General features: G+C 34.3%; 1 protein-coding gene across 2 annotated transcripts; it reads right to left on the minus strand.

The window, feature by feature from the left end:
* Positions 1 to 3,407: 3,407 nt before the first annotated feature.
* On the minus strand, positions 3,408 to 24,981 carry LOC117315945 (solute carrier family 23 member 2-like). Of its 2 annotated transcripts, XM_033870377.1 has the most exons (13): positions 24,892 to 24,981; positions 21,149 to 21,266; positions 15,328 to 15,485; positions 14,445 to 14,539; positions 13,728 to 13,813; positions 12,907 to 13,088; positions 11,962 to 12,094; positions 11,259 to 11,415; positions 9,730 to 9,983; positions 9,099 to 9,228; positions 7,761 to 7,904; positions 6,281 to 6,376; positions 3,408 to 3,947 (listed from the first exon to the last, which is right to left on the minus strand). In XM_033870377.1, exons 2-13 carry the CDS (start codon positions 21,263 to 21,265, stop codon positions 3,757 to 3,759), a joined length of 1,743 nt encoding a protein of 580 aa, XP_033726268.1. In that variant the 5' UTR covers position 21,266; positions 24,892 to 24,981; the 3' UTR covers positions 3,408 to 3,756. The 2 variants fall into 2 exon arrangements, with proteins under 2 accessions (XP_033726268.1, XP_033726270.1); XM_033870379.1 differs by lacking the exon at positions 15,328 to 15,485 and having other exon boundaries at positions 3,409 to 3,947.
* Between the last annotated feature and the right edge of the window lie 1,951 nt (positions 24,982 to 26,932).

The following is a 26,932-nucleotide window of genomic DNA, read 5'->3' on the forward strand; positions in this document are numbered from 1 at the left end:
ACTTTTAACAATATTAAAAGTTGATACAGGGATCAAAGCCATTAGTGTGAATTCCGATACATAGAAGTGAGTTTAAAATAGTTCTTCCTTTTACACAAGCATCACTAATACTACTACTTGGATGTAAGTTACTGGTAAACATGATCTCAGCCTACGTTTTCTGTGAGGCTATTAGATTGTGATCAGAACCAATTTTACATTTTGATAAAACATCATTTTGTATTAGTGGACATTGACGTTTGAACTGAAATATTACGAACGACCCCTAACAGAGTTATAGTTGTGACGCCAATGAGTAGAATACGTGTACACAATATCACGTTGAGGAAGTCCTATTGATGCTGACAATACTAGGCTGTAGGGAGCTAGGAATACAAATGGTACACGAATATCTTTAATTAATAGACCATTACCTAGTCTATCTAATTCATTTGCTACATCGTCAATCATAACGAGAAAGCACCAAGCAGAGAGAAATCGGCCTTGACCGACAACTTGATCTATGGAGTACATAGGACTTAGTTTGACATCAAAGAGCACTGGTGCTTTAATATTAACAAATGAATCATAAAAGATCCTCAAGAATTTTCCAATAAATCCTAATCTATACACTTTATATAGCAATCCTTTAATCCATACAGTGTTGAACGCCTTTTTATTATCAAGAAAAGCTCCATAAACTTTGGATTTTCTCTCAATATAGAAAGAGATAAATTCTCTAACAATGAAAGCAGCTGTTATACTACCACATACCTAAACTCTTGCTGCAATTTATGCGGGAAACTAATACCATCGTATCATCTCTGTAATATCATTTCTCAGTTAACTCTTTCCGTACTTTGTGTTCTTTCCGGATTCCGTACCGGAAGTAGTTATTAGGCTCGCCCCCGGAAGTCTTAACAAAATGGCAGACTACATGTGCATTTTTGGTGTGTTGTTATTTTCATATAGAAACAGAAAGGTTAGTGTAATCTTTGTACATGATTAAGAAATATTTTACAAAATAAGATCTAGATCAGAATGTATCACCCTGAAACGTCCTAGACTCTGATTTCTAAAATGCAAATGTAGCAAACAGCCATATTGTTTACATTAAGAACATAATGAGAAAATATCAACTATGACTCTACCGAAAAAACACGTAAAACAAACGAAATAAAAACTTATTTATCAACCAAAGTGTTAGTTTCAAAAGCTTTAAACACATTTTATATAGCATTGCATTTGGTAATTGTATTTATCGGTTGATGCTGTCAACAAATCAACACTTTAATAACGTCAACTTAGTCTGTCGACTATAGTCGACAACTGGGAAGAGGGAGCACATTTTTATGTCGATTATAGTCGACAACGGTACTGAAAGAGTTAATCTGAAGAATGAAACTTTTTCTAAGATTTTCTGTAACACGGGTGTTAATGTTATATCTCTGTAATTATCCATTAATAGTCTATCTCGGTTTCCACCCTTATATAATGTATAATGTAACGACAATAACATATTTAAAGTGTTCTTGATAGCTTTCGTTTTCATTGACGCTATTAAACATACATACATTTGTTTCCATCATTTTGCTACTGGCATATTTTATATGCTCTAATGCTTACCCATCATGCCCCCCTGTCTAACCTCAGCTCATTTAAGAAATAGCACGTTTTACTTCAGGTAAAGTTAAAAGACGATCACATATGCCATCCAAATTATTAAAACTTTCAGTTCCCATGTTACTTACGCCATTTCCAATATAAATCTTAAAGTTTTCATTAACATGACTTTTTCCCTATAGATTTCTTTCTTCGAACGGCTTGATAAAAGGTTCCAATGTATATTTCTGCCAATGACTCCAATTCTTCGAACTGTTTACGCTCGTATTCATCGCGAGCTATATTCAATTCATTGCGAAAGTTTTTCTTCGCCAATGTGTAATGCGAATATGATTTGAACTCAAAACCTCTCGGCCGACCTTCACTTATCCATAGTAACCTGAGATTGATCATCTCTCGGCCGACCTTTACTAATCCATAGTAACCTGAAATTGATCATCTCTCGGCCGACCTTCACTTATCCATCGTAACCTGAGATTGATCATCTCTCGGCCGACCTTCACTTATCCATAGTAACCTGAGATTGATCACCTCTCGGCCGACCTTTACTAATCCATCGTAACCTGAGATTTCTCATCCCAGCATGCAATAATTTGACCTGACGACAGTTCCAATACGGTTTTAAGTAATGCTTGAATATTTTTACTGGTAGTGTCCTTTTCGCTGCAGTGGAAAGCAAATCAACTATGGTTCCTACGTTATTAGACCATGAACAATTATTTTTAATCATTGTGTCAATTGCTTGTTTATAGTTACTTATATCTAACTCTGTGACATTCTTCCAGTTAACAGAGTAAGTAGGAGTAATAGGTCGACACTTACTACGTATAACGTGCAACGTAAGTTGTATGGGTCGATGATCGGATACGTTAAGAAAATGATCATCACATATACAACAAGATTCGACAAGATCAAGTTTAGAAGATAGCATCAATATATGATCAATCATAGACACCCTACCGTCATCACCCGAGATGTAATTAGGTCCATTTTACCAGTTTTGCGAATAAGCGATACTAAATACCGATCTTGTATAAACTGTTGGAGAATTCGTCCTCTCTCGTTAGCTTCAACACTGTTCTTACTACCAAACTCTTTGGATAAGTGGGTATTAAATTTGCCCATAACTATAGCTGTTCCACTCTCTACATATTAATCATGCATGTCACATAAACACTGCATGGTATCTTTGTAATTATTTAACGGTAAGTTAGTGGACGGCATAAGGATACCTATTATATAATAAGGCATATTTCCAACATCTACATATACCCCTAGTATTCTATCGTTACCATCTTGTAGTAAGGGCGTGACTTTAGGAGTTTTACGCCATAACATAGCAGCACCTCCAAACCGACGACCTTTCCTATTTTCAGGTTCTGTCGCTAGTCTCTCATCAGACCTTCCAATATGTTTGAAGTTATTGTCAATACTATTAAGGAAATTTAATTGTTCGAGCATTAACCAATGCTCTGCTATAAAGCTAATATCAGATTTATTAAGAGATTTACATAAATAATGCGTTCCATACATAACACCACGTATATTCCAACTCTGTAAACGCATTATGGCTACACTGATCAGAACAAAAAAAACAATGAAGAATTGTACACTAGAAACTATATGTTCACATATGCAATATATAAATAACAATTCATGACCAAGCATATCATTTGGCAAACAGTTTGCTATCATTTCGTTGTTTTAGCATTTTTTTTTCAGATACATAATCCACGGGTTAGCATACTTATTATGTTTTGTTGACATTTTTTTTTTTTTTTGAGCGCTTTGAAACGACCGATCGTATTTTGAGTGCTTTGTTATAATTGTTATTTTAGAAATTTCAAATCTGCTACATCTATAACAAAATAACAAGAAATCATATAACATTTTATTCAATATGCATCTTTCTGTCGGTTTTCTTTCCTTGGTGATAATACGATATAATAATAATATTATGTTGGGGTACTATTTTGTGTATGTTTTAATAGCAATATATAATGATGTTCTCTCATGATCGCCAGTATTGGAACTCATGACCACCATACTCGCCTTGCTTCACTCAATCTGTGTAGATCGTAGATAATGTAGCTAGGTGTCAATCAACAGCCTTGTATACTCTGTTACTTACTATTGCTATTTATCAAAGGGAACTCAGTTCTGAATAAATGGAAGGCGTCGAAATGCATTGCATCTGCGTTTACAAAAGATGTCCAAATATGGTATATCATACAAATGGTTTCTTGTTACGTCATTTCCGGTACATGAGGAGTTGACCTCGTTTTCATCTACATCGATGGCGACGTCTCTCGTCACTATTAACAGACCTCTAGAATGCCGCGTACCTATTGGATAGATTCATAGACATTATGATTCCAGTATACTTTGACAGTGTCATCCAATATAGAAAAATAAAATTATTTGTTAACAAATACTTATAATGATAGAAAGTATTTTTTTTTTTTTTTTTTTTATGTTTCTATTGCACATGTATTATTGTTCGGTGGTAATATCTGTTGATTTTAACATCCCAAAGTGTCGCGTGACCATATACGCCACGTTGAAATTCGTATATCTCTATTTACTTATATATCTCCAAAAATAACTTTTCTGAGGTTGTTCATATCGATGTATTTACAAATCTCTACTAAATAAGACTAACAATATGTAGAGGATATCTAACAGTCCCTTCGACAATATCAAATATATATCATGAGGGGGGGTAATATTCTGATATGTATCAAAATGTTATCGACACGTGTGAAATATATTTGGTATTACTGAAGGCACTGTTAGATATTCTGTTAATTACATGTGATAACAAAATCTAACGGGGCAGCATTAAAGTTGTCCCATTGACGTTTGTAAGATTTGATTTGTCAAATCAGAAAATGTGATTTTTTTCATTAGTGAAACTTTGACAGCGTCATGCATTATAAAAATATTTGTAAACAAATGATGATTTTGATTGAAAGTATGCGAGTTATTTTTCTTTCTATTGCATATGCATTGTTGAAATTGTAATCAACTAAATATCTAACAGTAACTTCAGTAATGACATATTTTTTCACACGCGAGAATAATATTTTTATTCATATCAAAATATCACCCCGAATTACTGAAGGCATTGTTCGTTATGCTGTATACATTGTTAGTCTTAATGGGTGTGGCCGAAAAAGTTACGAGTGATTTGAAAATAAATAGGTTAAGCGATTGTCAGATATGCTATCGATATGGACACATGTTAAAAATATCTAAAAAAAAAAAAAAAAAAGGTGAAATTTTTTACTTGTGAACAATTTAACTTTATAGAATGAATAATATTCGATATTTCAATGGTAATACTGTAATGAAAATATATGATTAGGTAATGCTTTCACTGGTACACGCAATAATCTCGAGACTAACTGGCAGTATGGTTATATACGCAATATTTGTTCCCAATCGAATTGCGATCGTAGCATACGAAAGTAGTGGCGAAGGGAATCTTAGGCCTGCTACTTAAAGGTTGTATTCTTCTGACTCAACTATTACAGAAATGAATATACTTCTTATGTGACACATTATCTGTTCTAGTAATAAAAATGTGTTATAAATGTTAGATGCATTACAGATTGCGCTACACTACCTGAGCAATTATATTTTCTTTAATTTTCAAGATTCCCCTATGAAATATTGAGGTGGTAACAACTTTAATATATGATGTTCTTCCCAGATCACCCCCGAATATGGTTCTACAACACTATATTAAAAGATGATTTGTTTTGAACCAATGTCGGATGAAAGATCCAGTCGTCCCCCGGTATACCGCCCCACATTTCCCCTCACTATATATAAACCCTGTTTATAACGCCATTCCCTGTACATCGCCATCCGTCATCTCTTTTCAAATAACGCTATTGAACAATTGTGTCACCGTAAGTGGGAGCCTTACCCCGGGTATACACAGCAACTCACTTGTTACTAGGATATGTCAGAGTAAACTACATTAGATAGAAACTGTAAATTTGAAGTATAAGCAGTCCAAAGTCCGAAATATTCCCAAAAGAGATAATCATTTATTACTAATCATTTATCCAATCATCGCTGGAGTATCCCGATACAATAACAGACTGTTCAGCGTGATTATATTCCGCCATTTTTATCAATGTGGAACTCTTCACTGTTATATTTATAGACACATCTGAGGTTTTTTATTTTAGTTGCGGTACCGTTGCTCTGCTCTTTAGATATTTTACAAAATAGTTTTGTTTCAGATATAATTTATGATCATAAGTTATAACTAATAGTCATGAACAAATTAAGATAATATAAATCAACGATGTGCGTGAAACGCAGTCTATTTATTCAGATGCATATATGTATACATGTTTAATCGTTTTGAAACATGATTCATCAAACAATAATCTCAGAATAACTTATTTGTTTACATCATCTCGATTATAAATATGCATATATACTCATTGTAGTCCTATTATGACTCGACCTGAACACTTGTTATACCGCCGCCGTGTTACACAACCACAATCGGCTGGGATAATACATTACGGTATAACAGAGATCGACTCTAGGAGATAAATTGTGTTTGGAGGTCACCTTTTTAAGATTGAATAAAAAAGGTAAAGAAAAGAAGAGATTGTGATATAACGTAAACAAAGCATAAGTATGAGTTACCTACCTTTGACTGTATTGTCCATCGTAAGAGCAATAAACGTCCCTAAAATCATAGGGAACCCGATTACGATTTCTATCACCTTGTCGACCTCAGAGTAGCCTAAAATGACGAAATTAAAATCAATGTATAACACTGTATAAGGCTATGAACTAAAGTGATAGTCAGGTGGTGCAAAGTCTATTGTAGTTTACACTATGGTAGTTTGCACTATGGTAGTTTACACTATAGTAGTTTACACTATGTCAGTTTACACTATGACAGTTTACACTATGATAGTTTACACTATGTCAGTTTACACTATGACAGTTTACACTATGACAGTTTACACTATGATAGTTTACACTATGACAGTTTACACTATGATAGTTTACACTATGACATTTTACACTATGTCAGTTTACACTATGGTAGTTTACACTATGGTAGTTTACACTATGACAGTTTACACTATGGTAGTTTACACTATGACAGTTTACACTATGATAGTTTACACTATGACAGTTTACACTATGTCAGTTTACACTATGGTAGTTTACACTATGGTAGTTTAAACTATGACAGTTTACACTATGGTAGTTTACACTATGACAATTTACACTATGACAGTTTACACTATGATAGTTTACACTATGACTGTTTACACTATGACAATTTACACTATGACAGTTTACACTATGACAGTTTACACTATGGTAGTTTACACTATGACAGTTTACACTATGGTAGTTTACACTATAATAGTTTACACTATGATAGTTTACACTATGGTAGTTTACACTATGACAGTTTACACTATGACAGTTTACACTATGACAGTTTACACTATAGAAATTTACACTATGATAGTTTACACTATGCGAGTTTACACTAAGACAATTTACACTATGACAGTTTACACTATGATAGTTTACACTATGACAGTTTACACTATGACAGTTTACACTATGATAGTTTACACTATGACAGTTTACACTATGTTAGTTTACACTATGTTAGTTTACACTATGACAGTTTACACTGTGGCAGTTAACAATATGATATTTTACACTATGGTAGTTTACACTATAATAGTTAACACTATGACAGTTTACACTATGATAGTTTACACTATGACAGTTTACACTATGTCAGTTTACACTATGGTAGTTTACACTATGGTAGTTTACACTATGACAGTTTACACTATGGTAGTTTACACTATGACAGTTTACACTATGATATTTTACACTATGACAGTTTACACTGTGGCAGTTAACAATATGATAGTTTACACTATGGTAGTTTACACTATAATAGTTAACACTATGACAGTTTACACTATGATAGTTTACACTATGACAGTTTACACTATGTTAGTTTACACTATGTTAGTTTACACTATGATAGTTTACACTATGGTAGTTTACACAGGAACAATATCGGTTATGTTAATGACTGTCAGTATAAAATATAACTTGGGGAATTGACACGGATGTATACCTACCCGTATTTATCATGTCAGGATATCTGTGAAGCGTTTCGGAACAAATTATAGGTACGAAAATCGACATGCCGACCACCGAGATATTCCGAGAGGATGCCATGTCTACGGTCTGTAGAGAAGATATTCCTAATCCCATCACGATTCCTGGCTCACATAAAACATGTTTAATATATATGAAACTAAATTCATCAAACAATGGACATACAAATAGTGGCATGTTTGCATAAAATATACAAACAAAGAATAATAACTATGTTTGTACATCATTTCGACTAAGTCAGTAATTGTTCTCTTGACAATAGATAAAAAGAAAGTGATAGCTTTGTTATCAATCATATCAACTAAGTTAGTAATGGTTCTCTAAACAATAGATAAATAGAGAGTGATGGCTTTGTTATACACCATCTCGACTAAGTCAGTAATGGTTCTCTTAGCAATATTTATCTCTCATTGCATTAACATTCTGACCCCAAAAGAAATCCTAAACATTATATTAAATGAAACTGTTCCTTAAGATGGATTCTGATTGTGCCGCTTTAACTTGAGTTATTGTCCGAAAACAAAACATATATTAATAGTCCAATCACCATATCTGAAAAAGATGGTATTGGTGATGATATTGATAAAGAACGCCTATGTTAAAGGATGGTCACAGTAAACAGTTTACTAAAAAGGAGCTGATGCTTTGAAAAACATGATCAACATGAAAACAGAAGAGACTGAGACGAGGTAAAGGACATGATTAAAAGCTGAAATCGCAAGACGTTATAAAATAGCCATTGTACATGAACGGAACTGTATGGTGATGGTTCTTAGTGTGATTTACCGAAGGAAAGTAGGAGTGGCCAGATTGTGTGGCTCTTAAAGAGAGGCATTTACGTAAATAGCACACAGTCAGATCATATTTGAATATTTATACCTTAATTAGTTTCCGCAGTAAGTAATATTTGCGTTGGCATTTTGCTTTAATATGACTAATCAATAAGAATCAATATAAAAAAAGATATCATACATGACTTTGTCTGTTGTCTACTTTATATTATTTATCTGTCGTTTTGTTATGTATCCTTTGGAGTTTATCTGTTTGCTCTGTTTGACGTCCAATTGACAGCCAGGGTCACTTAAGGACGTGCCATGTTTTAGAGGTGGAGGAAAGCCGGGGTACCCTGAGAAAACCCACCGGCCTTACGGTCAGTACCAGGCAACTGCCCCGTGTGGGATTCGAACTCGCAACCCAGAGGTGGAGGGTAAGTGATAAAGTGCCAGGACTCCTTTACCACTCCGCCACCGCGGTAATGATTAATAGATAAAGTAATAATTGAACATGGCAAAACTTACCCGTGGAAACTAAAGATATCCCGCCAATGATTGGATCAGGCATCGATGACATAACTGCTCCGAACTTAACAAACACTGCGAGAATGATTGCTATGACCCCGGATAAAAATACTGCATATCGACTGCCTACCTAAAGACAAGGAACATGTTTCTGATCAATGATGATCAATAGCTTTTCAGATTTTACGTTTAGATATATGTGCCATTTTTTTCCATCAAATACATGTACCTTTACAGCAATAAGTCCTATGTAGAATAAAGCGGTATTTTATTTGTGTCGTTACATATATCAAATGTGTCTTCATAGACAATAATTTGCATTTCAGAGTTACATTTTGTAGCTTCATGGAGCTCAAATTCAAATATCAATATGTAGTGGTAGTTCGATTCCGCGGAATGCTTACATTCGATAGGATAATAAAATGATATAGTTTAGCTTTACTTGATACCCGTAAGTGTCTTAAGTCATGGTGAAAACCCAGTGTTCCTTATTGATAAAGAGAGCCAGGTGTTTCCATTAGGTAAAGTTTAAAAAGATATACATGCAAAGTGCATTTGGTTATGATAGTAATATTGAACATAACTGTATTAACTTGAATATAAAATACATCAACAGCAAAACAAATCCTACCTTTGTAAGAGCCGCAATGGAAGCTCCTATCGTATATGACGTGGTGGCATGACCTGTACCGAAGATTGCCGAAAGTACACTCATTAATCCTTCAATCAAAATTCCACGATTTACTGCGTGTGCCGGAACAGGAAGTGCGTCACACGTTTTGCCAGTAGCTAAATAATCCCCTATGGATTCCATGGCGGAAGCGATGCTCACCGAAATGAATGCAATAAAAAGTCCTATGTTGAATTTTGGTGCTCCAAACTGGCCTGTTTGATACATAAAACATACCCTAAACAATTCTATATAAAAACCTAATGTCGGCATCGAAAGATAAGAAGAACCAAGGATGTCTGAGGATTCCTCTGAGGAGTCATGACGTCAATCAATGTTACATTATATTGTAAATATTGTCTTATCTTTTGTGTTGTTTACAATGGTTCAAACCAAATGTTGACCAAATATGCCATTTTTAAAGATGATAAATTTGAAAAATAATATTTTCCTTATTTCTACCTCGTTGAAAACAACACTCTTCATATGTGCATTGAATTTACTAAGGTAGCAGTGTACAGTAAAAATGCCAAATTCTGAAAAATATGGCACATGTTTTAGATATGTTAACATTGCCAGTTATCCTTACATATAACCTCTAATAAAGTATATATATTTGAAATCTCTACAACATTTGCAATTTTAATAGAGCTCTGAAGGATAAGTAAACTGACATTTTCTATGAGTTTTAGAGTTGTGAATACCATGGTAACAGCTTAAAAAATTCTCAAAAATTGAAAAATATTATGATATTTGACCCAAAATGGCACAATTCTCTACACAATTTTTTTTCTGAAACCTATTTAAAATTAAACATCTCTATCCCAAAGACAGAATTAATCTTGTTTGGACATATGTTGTAAATTAAGTTTTTTCCGCTATCTTACTTTTCCTGTGGGCTTCCATTTTTTAGCTGTAGGCAAAACTAAATTTCCTGTGTAAACACACGTTCGGAAAATCCGGATATTTAAAATCCGGAACCAATTTATTAAATTTTGTTTTAATAAATGTGAAGCCTGTATTTACTTCTTCATACTGAATATACCAATTATAGTGTACATTTATTTTTTTCATTTTTGATGCATTTCATAATACAGGAGTTATTTGCTTAACAAAAAATTGCCCATGGTCAGGCTGTCTTACTGTGGTGTGCTACCTAAGACCAAAACTATTCCGACCCGAATTAGTTAAAACCAATGAAGTTGTTCAGGAAAAGTAGTGATTTAAAAGAGAAACACTATTTTCCCCATAGGACTTAAACTCTTGTTTTATGGCCGAAATGAGAACCATACATCTTATTTTTATATAACATTTCGTCACATTTGCCCTATGTAAACAATTCCAGTTGTAATCAAAATTCATTCAGATCTTCCTCTTTTCATATTACTTGGCCCAGACGTTTAAGTAAGGAAGCTAGTTAAAGAATACACTATGTTTCCTGTTCAAGTTTGCCTCCCCAACCCCATAGATAAAGATAAAGCTGGTATTACCGGGGTATGGCCAATAAAACCAGGGTGTCGACCTTATAAGGCCGGTCCTTGTGTCTGTCCTCGCCCGATACGCTGCTTCCGTTGGATCTACTGGGAAAACTTCAAGGCGTGTTAACACAAAGCACATAGTCCAGGTCAGTAGGATACTGATTGGTATCTGTAATTAAAATAAGGCGCCAATTTAAACTAAAAAAATCATTGAATCAACAGAGGTACATTGCTATAAAGAATGCACGTAATACTGTGTTCATGGTTGCTGCTTTGTGCCGTTTCGTTATTTCAAATTTTCTCCCCTCAAAAAAGAACTTAACAAACCTTGATTTTGTCTTTTCGGGGCGAAAAAACGAAACATCATACACGAAAAGACGAAATAATTGCACGCAAATTAGCGACTTTTATTCTCGTCTTTTTGGGTTTATTAATATTGTCTTTTAACAAACTCTAATTTTCGTCTGTTACGGGCGAAAAGTAAAAAAAAGACGACAATTAAGGCTTGTTATTATTGTTTATTTTGTTAATTTTCGTATTTTTACATCTACTGACAGCGTTTTGTGACCCCAGGCCCTAAAATCATTTCATTTTACCATTAAATTATATTGATAGAAGATAAAAATATGACTAAATAACCGTCTGACTGCAAAGTATGTAAAATTGATTTTATCATGTAAAATATAGAATTATTAAAAATAGCATCTAACACTACCGCAAACACATTGAATATGGAATAGCCATTGGTCGCCGTGTCCCTCTTTTTCTTAGATCGCCTGAAACATCTGGGTAGTGTGACTTTGATGTGCGCCAGATAAATACCAAACACCATCACAAGGATGGCACTCCTGTAAAATAACCACATTCAGTAAGTATCGAATATTTCCGTTTTTTCTATAATTTACGACCTATCGAGCTAAATTACTTATATAACTTACTTTTTTTGTGTTTCATGCAATAACAAGTTCCCGGGGAAATTCCGATTATGAGTTATTTAAGGATAAACGTGTCTTGCGTGTGTCCATGGTAGATATAGATGCCAGAGCTTTGCAAACAAACGTCATATTGTTCGTTAACACAATATGACACAATTGTTAGCAAAGCTCTGCAATCTATATCGACCATAGACACAAAAAAGACAGTTTAATGCTTATATTTACAATCTCGACATAATTTTTTTTTTTTTTATTATTTTTGAAAATTGAACTGAAGTTAGCATAAAAATGCCAATATGCATTTGACATTTGACTTCGTAAATGGGGTTCGAAAAATAGAACAGCCCATTTTTTCAAAATTCATTTGTAATGTGCAGATTGGCAAACAAAAAAAGTGCACTGAAATAAAACGAAAAACACAGTCTGTTCTTAATAGTGTTTTTGTAACAATATTGTATAAAATTTATTTTTGATACTTTTTAATTAACATGAAAAACGACGTAGTCCTAGGCTTTTTTCATAGAGCCATGATTGTTTACGTAGAGTTACAAGTAGTTCCAGTGGGTGAATAGATCCAAGCGCGGTATGGATTGATGTCACGTTTTGGGTGTCAATTATGCTAACCTAGACTGCAAATATTTTTACCTACTATATATCGTGGCTTTGACACCAAAATGTAAATGTATGTCAATGACGTTGTGATTATAAGTTTCATATATACTTACATAATTGCAATTGGCCAATAGCTGTTGCTGTAATATATGGACACGGGATATAGGGAGTAACCCAAGAGGAAGACTGTAATGGAGATTGTGATTGGTCCAATTACTCTTTGAAGTATTCCGACAGCGCCTGTTGCTCCTAACAGGACCTCTACGCTTGAAGCCAAAAGCAAACTTCCCTGTAACTATATATTATGATAAGAACAATGGAGATAAAATCTAATAGATGCATGAAAGAACATCAACAAAATTAGGGTATGAATGAATGAATGAATGAATGAATGAATGAATGAATATAAAAATGAATGATTGAATGAATATATGAATGGATGAAAGAATGAATAAATGAATGTATTAATGAATGAATGCATTAATCAATTAATTAAATAATTAATGAAATAATTACTCAGTTAATAGTTAATTAAGAACTAATTTATTTCATTTATAATAAACTAAATGAAATAATTACTGGGTTAATATTTAATTAAGAACTAATTTATTTATCATTTATAATAAACTAAATGAAATAATTACTCAGGTTAATATTTAATTAAGAACTAATTTATTTAATTATTTATAATAAACTAAATGAAATAATTACTCAGTCAATATTTAATTAAGAACTAATTTATTTCATCATTTATAATGAACAGAAGGTATAAATTTCGTTCACACTGAATATTACACCATTCACGGATATGACCAAATCCGCTGGTTCTATGTTGTTGGTGGAAATAGCGGTGTATCATTCCGTTTAAGTAGTCGATTGGAATATAATACTTCGCGAAAATTAACCTATTTATAGAATCACAAAACAAACTTACTTCATTGAGCCTGGTGTATTTCGTTTCCTCGTCTACGTAGTGGATTAGATCTGTAGAAATGTTCGACGTTATATTTTGAGCCAATTCTGTCGATAAAATAAGGACTTTGGATTAATACCGAGTACAATATGAGACTTCACGTGAAAAGTTTTAATTTTACGATACAATTTCAACCTGATAATCAATACTTAATAGTAATTAATAATCATTTACCACCAAGAAAGAGTATGTGTGATTATTTAAAACAAGTACAACCTGTTTTTGTAAACAACAAAATTACAATCTTCATGCTATTACCATCCTTTAATATTGATAATTGTTGATATTCTGTTTGGTACATTAAATTCAAGTGAATGAAGTGTTAGAATTTTCTCGCAGAAATTATATCTTAGTCAGTGTTTATAAAATAATTTAAAAATCGCAAATCCCAAAACAGTTCTTACCACTTGGTCAACTCTAAATCTTAATTTCGTTCAACCAGATGCTTTAAATAACCGTCCAAAAGCATGTCTCAACAAGAGTCGTGTTGATCGAGATTATTTTTAGTTCAAAACATTACATTGACAAAACATACACTGCTTTCATCGTTGATGTTTAATGAACTTATTTTTTTCGTATTGTTAGGATAATCAATGATTGTTTTTCTTCTGCAGTATACTAGTACCAACTTGAAAGAATTGTTCGAAGTTCGCGATAACGACCTATTTCGCAAAATACCTGCATTGTGTGGTGGGCATACCCACGCTCCACTGGTTTTCATCGCTAGGAGTGGAGGAAGAAATGTAAAAGATGGTCCTTGGAAGACTGGAAGCCTAAACAGTAAAACAAATGTTTACAACGCATTTATTTTATTTTAAACTCCTAACACCCAGTGTGTTTGTTTCAGAAACATACATGTTCGACGGATTATATAACACCGACACTAAAGTTTCCGATAAGCATATGTCTTTATTGTTAGAAAGATGTCAACTGTTGTTAACTTTTGTTATACCCTGTCCTGGGATATTTACCTTTAAAGTGAATTTGGGAAAACGGAGATGAATATACTTATGTATCTATATCTGTATACACCTAAGTAGATAGTGAAATCATTAGTGTTATTACATACGAGCACAGATATATATTCAACAAACATTTGAAAATTTGTTTGTAATTGATCCATACGGCCTTGTTAGGACACATTCTATATATTTTTTTTCATTTCGCAATATTGATCGTCAGATCATACGAAACCAAGAGTTACGTACCTTACATAAACAACATGTCCGCCCTTCGTCTCTTACCTTATACCCGACACCAAAGTGCTTGATAAGCTTCATACCTTATACATAACAACCCCCTTCCATTGCGAAGAACCCTACACATATACCATAATACGTTATTTATTGATTACCATATACTTTAAATCTCGCCCTTAATCACTTATCAATAACCAAATATCACCGTCCGTATTTTGTTTCTACCTTATACCTAACAACCTAGTTCTTAGCGACGTATCATGCGTATATAACACGCTCTTCCTTCATCAACATCGTATACCTAACCATTCCGCCCTAAGTAACCTACCTTATTTCCAACAACCCCGTCCTTAGCTACTCACCTTATCCCTATCAAAGTTTGAGTCATTGTTGCTATGCCGACCATAAATAACGATGAACAGAAGATTTTCGAACGAATGGGATCATTAGGCGATATGCAGACAACATCGGAAATCATGTACGTCATGGTAACGACAGCCCCGATACAGACAATCAAATGCTGTAACACAAATCACACGTCATGGTAACGACAGCCCCGATACAGACAATCAAATGCTGTAACACAAATCACACGTCATGGTAACGACAGCCCCGATACAGATCATCCCATGCTGTAACACAAATCACACGTCATGGTAACGACAGCCCAGATACAGATCATCACATGCTGTAATACAAATCACACGTCATGGTAACGACAGCCCCGATACAGACAAGCAAATGCTGTAACACAAATCACACGTCATGGTAACGACAGCCCCGATACAGATCATCACATGCTGTAACACAAATCACACGTCATCATAACGGCAGCCCCGATACAGATTATCACATGCTGTAACACAAATCACACGTCATCATAACGGCAGCCCCGATACAGATTATCACATGCTGTAACACAAATCACACGTCATCATAACGGCAGCCCCGATACAGATTATCACATGCTGTAACACAAATCACAAGTCATCATAACGACAGCCCCGATACAGATCATCACATGCTGTAACACAAATCACACGTCATCATAACGGCAGCCCCGATACAGATTATCACATGCTGTAAAACAAATCACACGTCATCATAACGACAGCCCGATACAGACAAAACAAAATTAGACGGCTATGCCGAAAAAACATAAAGTAAAAAATTCTACAGTTTAACGCCCTATCCCAACTGTTAAGTATTTTATCATCGCGATATCATATTGGTTTTATATGTATTAGTACATGACTGTACAGCAGGTTGATAAAAAAAATTACACACTCAACTCTTCAATATTTCTATTTTGCTTTCGAATAGTACATTGGTAAATCGTCTAAGGACAGAAGCAGCAAATTGATGTTATCCATTGGGATTTGACAAAACTCTTTCTAACTTTCCTCTATATGATTATACATTTGATTGTTTGATTTCACACTTAATTGTATGATTTCACGCCTGATTGTATCATTTCACGCCTGATTGTATCATTTCACGCCTGATTGTATCATTTCACGCCTGATTGTATTATTTCACACTTGAATGTATGATTTCACACGTGATTGTATGATTTCACACGTGATTGTATGATTTCACACTTGAATGTATGATTTCACGCTTGATTGTATGATTTCACGCTTGATTGTATGATTTCACACTTGATTGTATGGGTTCACGCTTGATTGTATCATTTCACGCCTGATTGTATCATTTCACACTTGAGTGTATTATTTCACACTTAATTGTATGATTTCACGCTTGATTGTATGATTTCACGATTGTATGATTTCACATTTGGTTGTATGATTTCACACTTAATTGTATGATTTCACACTTAATTGTATGATTTCACACTTAATTGTATGATTTCACACTTGATTGTATAATTTCACGCTTGATTGTATTATTTCACACTTAATTGTATGATTTCACGCTTGATTGTATAATTTCACACTTAATTGTATGATTTCACACTTAATTGTATGATTTCACACTTGATTGTATGATTTCACGCTTGATTGTATGATTTCACGCTTGATTGTATAATTTCACACTTAATTGTATGATTTCAAATTTGATTGTTGATTTGATTTAATGATTTCACATTTGATTGTATCATTTCACACGTGATTGTATGATTTCAAACTTAATTGTATGATTTCACGCTTGATTGTATAATTTCACGCTTGATTGTATAATTTCACACTTGATTGTATGATTTCAAAATTGTTTGTATAATTTCACACTTGATTGTATGATTTCACACTTCATTGTATGATTTCACACTTAATTGTATGATTTCACGTTTGATTGTATAATTTCACACTTAATTGTATGATTTCACACTTAATTGTATGATTTCACACGTGATTGTATGATTTCACGCTTGATTGTATAATTTCAAAATTGATTGTATAATTTCACACTTGATTGTATGATTTGACACTTAATTGTTGAATTGATTGTATGATTTCACGCTTGATTGTATAATTCCACACCTGATTGTATGATTTCACGCTTGATTGTATAATTTCACACTTGATTGTATGATTTCACGCTTGATTGTATAATTTCACACTTGATTGTATAATTTCACACTTGATTGTATAATTTCACACTTGATTGTATGATTTCACGCTTGATTGTATAATTTCACACTTGATTGTATGATTTCACACTTAATTGTTGAATTGATTGTATAATTTCACACTTGATTGTATGATTTCACGCTTGATTGTATAATTTCACACTTGATTGTATAATTTCACACGTGATTGTATGATTTCACACTTGATTGTATGATTTCACACTTCATTGTATAATTTCACACTTTATTGTATGATATCATTGTTAATGTGAATTAAGTTTTTTCTACTGTTGACCGGTCAATATTTTGTGTTCTGTTAGCTGGCGACGAACATTCGCTCGTGCCCAAACACCCATAGGATTACTATATGCTATAGCACGGGTAAAATAAATATTGCATGGTCACGTGCGAACTATTGAACACCTGTGATGTTTAGAATTTAGTCCTACCCTATCAAGCTTCTACGTCATTCAGATGTCAACACTGACTAACGATATACATGGTGACTTCTAGACCAACATGAAAGTCGACATTTTAGTGATTGTTAGTGTGTTTTAGTAAATATTTAATAAAACAAGTATAAAATGGGTGTCCACCACTATTAATCCTACTGTCCTCTATGGTTTTATAGCGAACTAGTAGCTGATTATATATCTCCGCCCTCGCCCACTGTAGATCTTACTACCCCCTATGGATAGTGAACTAGTAACTGATTACATATCTCCGCCCTCGCCCAGTCTAGATCTTATTGCCCTCTATGGATTTATAGCGAACTAGTAACTGATTACATATCTCCGCCCTCGCCCACTATAGATCTTACTACCCCCTATGGTTTTATAGTGAGCCAGTAACTGATTACATATCTCCGCCCTCGCCCACTGTAGATCTTACTACCCCCTATGGTTTTATAGTGAATCGGTTACTGATTACATATCTGCGCCCTCGCGCATTATAGATCTTACTACCCCCTATGGTTTTATAGTGAATCGGTTACTGACTACATATCACCCCCCTCGCCCACTATAGATCTTACTACCCCCTATGGTTTTATAGTGAGCCAGTAACTGATTACATATCTCCGCCCTCGCCCAGTGTAGATCTTACTACCCCCTATGGTTTTATAGTGAGCCAGTAACTGATTACATATCTCCGCCCTCGCCCACTATAGACCTTACTACCCCCTATGGTTTTATAGTGAGCCAGTAACTGATTACATATCTCCGCCCTCGCCCACTATAGATCTTACTACCCCCTATGGTTTTATAGTGAGCCAGTAACTGATTACATATCTCCGCCCTCGCCCAGTGTAGATCTTACTACCCCCTATGGTTTTATAGCGAACTAGTAACTGATTACATATCTCCGCCCTCGCCCACTATAGATCTTACCACCCCCTATGGTTTTATAGCGAACTAGTAACTGATTACATATCTCCGCCCTCGCCCACTGTAGATCTAAGTCCCCTCTCTGATTTTATAGCGAATCAGTAACTGACTTCATATCTGCGCCCTCGCGCATTATCAATCTTACTGCCCTCTACCGATTTTGGCAGCTTCAGAATCTGACTATATCATTATGAGGTCAACCATAATTCAGGAAACCAAAATAACATTATTACGGCTCACCTATAATTGTAGAGAAAAACAAACAAAATTAATTAACTTACGCCAAAGTCTAATTCGCCTACATTACATACACATTACTATTTGTTTTAACATTTTCATTTCCATAACGATAAATTATTTGGTAAAAGAAATGTTTTAATTTTCGCTTGTTAACTGATTTTTGAATTTCGTCATGCTTTGCTCGTGACTTGTAACGAAGAGAGATGAACTTGTTTAAGAAATATTGTATTTAATAAGTTAATCATGTAGGATTCTCTATAAACCGGGGAAATGTATGTTCGCTGTTCACACGTCTTCATATTATTTATTTATCTATTTATTTATTCATTTGTTTTAATATGAAGCAATGCTTACTTTTTTATTTTTTTGTTATATCAATTTATTCTTTGAAACCTGAATGCTTATGTCGCCATGCTTGTGATATGTACGGTACGTACCTTTCAGTTGTTGCTTAGTAAGTGGGAATGTTTTGTTTTACTTTTTTTTTTTTTTTTTTGTAATACATGTATGAATGTCAGATTATTAAATCCTTCTTTCGTTTATTTTTGTTTTATTTTCCCTTTTTTATGTTAACTTATTTACATTTTTTGTTTTAAATTTGCAAGACTATCGATTATTTTGCGAGAAAACGATAAAAAAAAATCGCTGAGTTTCTTATCATTAGAATCAAACACAACAAAAAAAAGTTTGAAGTTTCGGTGAGTATACCTTACATTAACTGTTTTTGTATTGAAGATATATGCTGATTTTCGTTCGGGAAACTTTTTATGTCCCCAACTCACCATATCACCCAACATTACACAGATAAACTGCATTACTATTGGAGATATTTTATATTATTGAATGTTTTTCAATATCGGCTTAACACATGTCACAAAAAGTATGTCACATTTCTATGTCGTGTTAATTTTTTCTCCTGATGCCTTTTTTTTTTTTTTTTTTTTTTTGTCTCTTTAAAAATATATGTATAACCTCCATGATACAGCTTTAACAAAAAAAAACAATACACAATATAAAATGTATTGTTTAACATCGCATATCATCTAACAGGTATCCCGAACTAGGCCGGGTCATGAATAAATTATGTAAATGAGTATTCAAGCTCACCCAGTCTGTTTGATAATTTTATACGTAACACGTTTGAGCTCGAGACATATTAAATAAGTGAACTACATTGATAAATCGTGTATGCCCCAGTCACACATGTCAGATTCCTTATATTACATTGTACATATGATGTATCGAGATTTTATATCTGCCGATAGTTTGTATGATACTATAATTAATGGTTTCGTTGAAAATCAAAGTTGCTATGGTATTTTTCCAAAGAATTATTATTGAATAAATAATTAGAAAAGATCTCGTCCCAATAGATTCAGCAAATGTTAGCGATAAACTCTCAATACATATATGATCTGTTACGAGTGTTCGTTAAATCAGATATGTTTTGACATGAGTCTCTTTTTTCAGCGAACAGTATTTACGAGGGCTGACTTATATGCTGTGAGCTTACTATTGAAGAATTTGAATTCTACAGGACATATTGTATTATTTTTCAACATATTTCTCTTCAGTATCTATACACTTTTGCCAGCGGTGTTCCCCAATGTCACTTTAATATAACTCTTCTTTTCTAGCTGTTCAGAAAGTCATTCACTGCATGTATGACGTCATCATTGGAGTGAAAGGTGAAAGTGGGTGCCTGAAGTAGCTGTTTTCGGTTTCGGAAATAGATAAATGTCTGATGGAGCAAGATTTGGAAAATAAAGCGGATGCTCAATCAATATAAAGCCACAATCGTGAGTGACAGCCCTGGCCTATATAGTCAGAGAATAGTAGGACTTGAAAAAGAACATCCTTGAGTACCTCCTTCAATAAGAGGCTCAAACATACCAATCATCCCTCGTGCAATTATATTGTATATGTATATAAATACACCTGCTAATTAAATAAAATTAATTAACCTACCTGAAATGCAACAGCCAGAGATATCGGCAGCGGTGGCCAATCAGATACGTCATATTCTAATACACGTGCTTTACGTGCTTTTGTTTCGTTTGTTGCTACCTCATCTTGTAGTTCCATCCTGAAAGAAATTGTCGCCATACAGTATTGTTCTCATGAAGAATACGGATGTAAAAAAGGTGAGGGCTGGTTAGAATATCAAATGATTAGCTGTTAGTCATTATTGGAAAATCGTGCGAAAAATGCAGTTTTTAGAACCTATGCTGCGCCCGTCGAAGCTATATTTAAGTTGTACATAATTATCATACCTATATCCGCTCTCACGTGTCTTTATCAGGCAATAGGGAAATTTATTGGCTGAATTATATAAATATCGAAACGAAATCATTGTGTCGGTTTTTGACCATAAAGTACAATTGTAGGTTATAGATTGATGACACAAATATTCAATCTAAATATGCTTTTAAATCCAAGAGATATTCTTATTAAAGAATGCTAAGAATTGTGAAAGAGCGAGAGATAGAAACACATCGCAACTAAGGTCGATTGATTGATAAAAATACTGCACAGGTTCAGGTGATACAGACCTAAATACGGTGTTTAGTCCCCAAACTGTGTAATAATACTACACAGGTACATGTGATACAGACCTTAATACGGTGTTTAGTCCCCAAACTGTGTAATAATACTACACAGGTACATGTGATACAAACCTAAATACGGTGTTTAGTCCCCAAACTGTGTAATAATACTACACAGGTGCATGTGATACTAACCTAAATACGGTGTTTAGTCCCCAAACTGTGTAATAATACTACACAGGTACATGTGATACAGACCTAAATATGGTGTTTAGTCCCCAAACTGTGTTATAATACTACACAGGTGCATGTGATACAGACCTTAAATGAGGTGTTTAGACCCCAAACTGTGTAATAATACTACACAGGTACATGTGATACAGACCTTAAATATGGTGTTTAGACCCCAAACTGTGTAATAATACTACACAGGTACATGTGATACAAACCTAAATATGGTGTTTAGACCCCAAACTGTGTAATAATACTACACAGGTACATGTGATACAAACCTAAATATGGTGTTTAGTTCCCAAACTGTGTTATAATACTACTACACAGGTACATGTGATACAAACCTAAATACGGTGTTTAGTCCCCAAACTGTGTAATAATACTACACAGGTACATGTGATACAAACCTAAATATGGTGTTTAGTCCCCAAACTATGTAATAATACTACACAGGTACATGTGATACAAACCTAAATACGGTGTTTAGTCCCCAAACTGTGTAATAATACTACGAAGGTACATGTGATACAGACCAAAATATGGTGTTTAGTCCCAAAACTGTGTAATAATACTACACATGTACATGTGATACAGACCTTAATACGGCGTTTAGTCCCCAAACTGTGTAATAATACTACACAGGTACATGTGATACAGACCTTAATACGGTGTTTAGTCCCCAAACTGTGTAATAATACTGTACATGTGATACAGACCTAAATATGGTGTTTAGACCCCAAACTGTGTAATAATACTACACAGGTACATGTGATACAAACCTAAATATGGTGTTTAGTTCCCAAACTGTGTAATAATACTACACAGGTACATGTGATACAAACCTAAATATAGTGTTTAGACCCCAAACTGTGTTATAATACTACACAGGTACATGTGATACAAACCTAAATATGGTGTTTAGTCCCCAAACTGTGTTATAATACTACTACACAGGTACATGTGATACAGACCTAAATATGGTGTTTAGTCCCAAAACTGTGTAATAATACTACACAGGTTCAGGTGATACAAACCTAAATATGGTGTTTAGTCCCCAAACTGTGTAATAATACTACACAGGTACATGTGATACAAACCTAAATATAGTGTTTAGACCCCAAACTGTGTAATAATACTACACAGGTACATGTGATACAAACCTAAATATGGTGTTTAGTCCCCAAACTGTGTTATAATACTACTACACAGGTACATGTGATACAAACCTAAATATGGTGTTTAGACCCCAAACTGTGTAATAATACTACACAGGTACATGTGATACAAACCTAAATATGGTGTTTAGTTCCCAAACTGTGTTATAATACTACTACACAGGTACATGTGATACAAACCTAAATACGGTGTTTAGTCCCCAAACTGTGTAATAATACTACACAGGTACATGTGATACAGACCTAAATACCGTGTTTAGTCCCCAAACTGTGTTATAATACTACACAGGTGCATGTGATACAGACCTTAAATGAGGTGTTTAGACCCCAAACTGTGTAATAATACTACACAGGTACATGTGATACAGACCTTAAATATGGTGTTTAGTCCCCAAACGGTATGTAATAATACTACACAGGTACATGTGATACAAACCTAAATATGGTGTTTAGTCCCCAAACTGTGTTATAATACTACTACACAGGTACATGTGATACAGACCTAAATACGGTGTTTAGTCCCCAAACTGTGTAATAATACTACACAGGTACATGTGATACAAACCTAAATATGGTGTTTAGACCCCAAACTGTGTAATAATACTACACAGGTACATGTGATACAAACCTAAATACGGTGTTTAGTCCCCAAACTGTGTAATAATACTACACAGGTACATGTGATACAAACCTTAATACGGTGTTTAGTCCCCAAACTGTGTAATAATACTACACAGGTACATGTGATACAGACCTAAATACGGTGTTTAGTCCACAAACTGTGTAATAATACTACACAGGTTCATGTGATACAGACCTAAATACCGTGTTTAGTCCCCAAACTGTGTAATAATACTGTACATGTGATACAGACCTATATACGGTGTTTAGTCCCCAAACTGTGTAATAATACTACACAGGTAAATGTGATACAAACCTAAATACGGTGTTTAGTCCCCAAACTGTGTAATAATACTGTACATGTGATACAGACCTAAATATGGTGTTTAGTCCCAAAACTGTGAAATAATAATACACAGGTACATGTGATACAAACCTTAATATGGTGTTTAGTCCCCAAACGGTATGTAATAATACTACACAGGTACATGTGATACAGACCTAAATACGGTGTTTAGTCCCCAAACTGTGTAATAATACTACACAGGTACATGTGATACAAACCTAAATATGGTGTTTAGTCCCCAAACGGTATGTAATAATACTACACAGGTATATGTGATACAAACCTAAATATGGTGTTTTGTCCCCAAACTGTGTAATAATACTACACAGGTACATGTGATACAAACCTAAATATGGTGTTTAGTCCCCAAACGGTATGTAATAATACTACACAGGTATATGTGATACAAACCTAAATATGGTGTTTAGTCCCCAAACGGTATGTAATAATACTACACAGGTACATGTGATACAAACCTAAATATGGTGTTTAGTCCCCAAACTGTGTAATAATACTAAACAGGTACATGTGATACAAACCTAAATATGGTGTTTAGTTCCCAAAGTGTAATAATACTACACAGGTACATGTGATACAAACCTTAATACGGTGTTTAGTCCCGAAGCTGTGTAATAATACTAAACAGGTACATGTGATACAAACCTAAATACGGTGTTTAGTCTCCAAACTGTGTAATAATACTAAACTGGTACATGTGATACAGACCTAAATATGGTGTTTAGTCCCCAAACTGTGTAATAATACTACACAGGTACATGTGATACAGACCTTAATACGGTGTTTAGTCCCCAAACTGTGTAATAATACTACACAGGTACGTGTATTACACACCTTAAATACGGTGTTTAATCCTCGAACTGTACATCTAGAATGTAAATAGAGCTGTTTACAGGTAGTAGATATGCCCGTCATGAATTATGTATTGAGGAAGATTGTTGTATCCTGATACATGTTAAAACGATGTGATAATGAATAATGAGTTACAAATTTCTGTCTTTGTTTCTTGTTCTTAGATAACAAATTTCATCAAGCTCAACTTCCAAAGCCCCAATCGTTTATCTTCATTTGATGGTCACCAAATCTTCTTGTTGTATAACATAAAATTATAGAGGTTACAAACGAGTGGTTGTTGGATATGGAATTTATTTCACACGAAATTTTTTTTTTTCAAAGTTACAAAAGACACGAGCTTTATTTTGAAAAATAACTTACGAGTGTGAAATAAATTCTATATCCAACAATTTCGAGTCGTGTGACCTGTTTCTACCACAATAATATCGGTTCGAATCAAAGGGAAACGTGGCCAAGTATAATTTCGCGTATGCAAATAAAGTGTACCGGTGACGTCCGGGACCCGGTGATGTGACGTCATTAGATTATTGATGACGTCAATAACAATTGCAGATTGGGTCAAAGTTCACCGTGTTAGCCAATCAAAATGCGGACAGCGTTTATACCACGTGTGGTTTAAACATATTGTTAATCAACAGCTGTAATGATTAACTGATGGTCTGAGAGTTGAATAACACAGGCTATTGTGGTAGAAATAGAGGTTACACAACGAGAGGTTGTTGGATATGGAATTTATTTCACACGAGTAAGTTATTTTTTAAAAGTTACAAAAGACACGAGCTTTAGCGAGTGTTTTTTGCAACTTTTAAAAAATAACTTACGAGTGTGAAATAAATTCCATATCCAACAATTTCGAGTCGTGTGACCTGTTTCTACCACAATAATATCGGCTTGAATCAAAGGAAAACGTGGCCAAACATAATTTCGCGTATGCAAATAGTGTACCGGTGACGTCCGGGACTCGGTGATGTGACGTCATTAGATTATTGATGACGTCAATAACAATTGCAGCTTGGGTCAAAGTTCACCGTGTTAGCCAATCAAAATGCGTACAGAGTTTATACCACGTGTGGTATAAACAGATTGTTAATCAACAGCTGTAATGATTAACTGATGGTCTGAGAGTTGAATAACACGGGGTATTGTGGTAGAAACATATTTTATACAGTCAGTGGAGGATGTTTACACCCTGTATAATGTCATTATAGGACATATACCCCTGTATACTGTCATTATAGAACATACACGCCCTCTGTACTGTCATTATAGGACATATACCCCTCTATACTGTCATTATGTGACATACACACCCTGTATACTGACATTATAGGACATATACCCATCTATACTGTCATTATAGGACATACACACCATGTATACTGTCATTATAGGACATACACACCCTGTATACTGTCATTATAGGACATATACACCATGTATACTGTCATTATAGGACATACACACCATGTATACTGTCATTATAGGACAAACACACCCTCTATACTGTCATTATAGGACATATACCCATGTATACTGTCATTATAGGACATACACACCATGTATACTGTCATTATAGGACATATACACCCTATATATACTGTCATTATAGGACATACACCCTTGTATACTGTCATTATAGGACATATACCCATGTATACTGTCATTATAGGACATACACCCCTGTATAATGTCATTATAGGACATATACCCCTGTATACTGTCATTATAGGACATATACCCCTGTATACTGTCATTATAGGACATATACAGCCCGTATACTGTCATTATAGGACATACACCCCTGTATACTGTCATTATATGACTTATACCCCCTGTATACTGTCATTATAGGACATATACCCCCGTATACTGTCATTATATGACACATACCTCCTGTATACTGTCATTATAGGACATAGGCAGTGGGCAGGGCTAGGGACAACATAATACCAAAATA

Source organism: Pecten maximus, chromosome 17 (assembly GCF_902652985.1).
Source record: "Pecten maximus chromosome 17, xPecMax1.1, whole genome shotgun sequence".
NCBI classification, from domain to species: domain Eukaryota; kingdom Metazoa; phylum Mollusca; class Bivalvia; order Pectinida; family Pectinidae; genus Pecten; species Pecten maximus.

Excerpts from the sequence above, each read along its gene's own strand:
- LOC117315945 (XM_033870377.1), bottom strand. The coding sequence starts at position 21,265 with ATGGAACTACAAGATGAGGTAGCAACAAACGAAACAAAAGCACGTAAA. Across the intron at positions 11,416-11,961 it reads CCATATTCAATGTGTTTGCG|ATACCAATCAGTATCCTACT; the intron begins GTAGTGTTAGAT and ends TTTTAATTACAG. Across the intron at positions 9,984-11,258 it reads GTTTTATTGGCCATACCCCG|GCCAGTTTGGAGCACCAAAA; the intron begins GTAATACCAGCT and ends TGTATCAAACAG.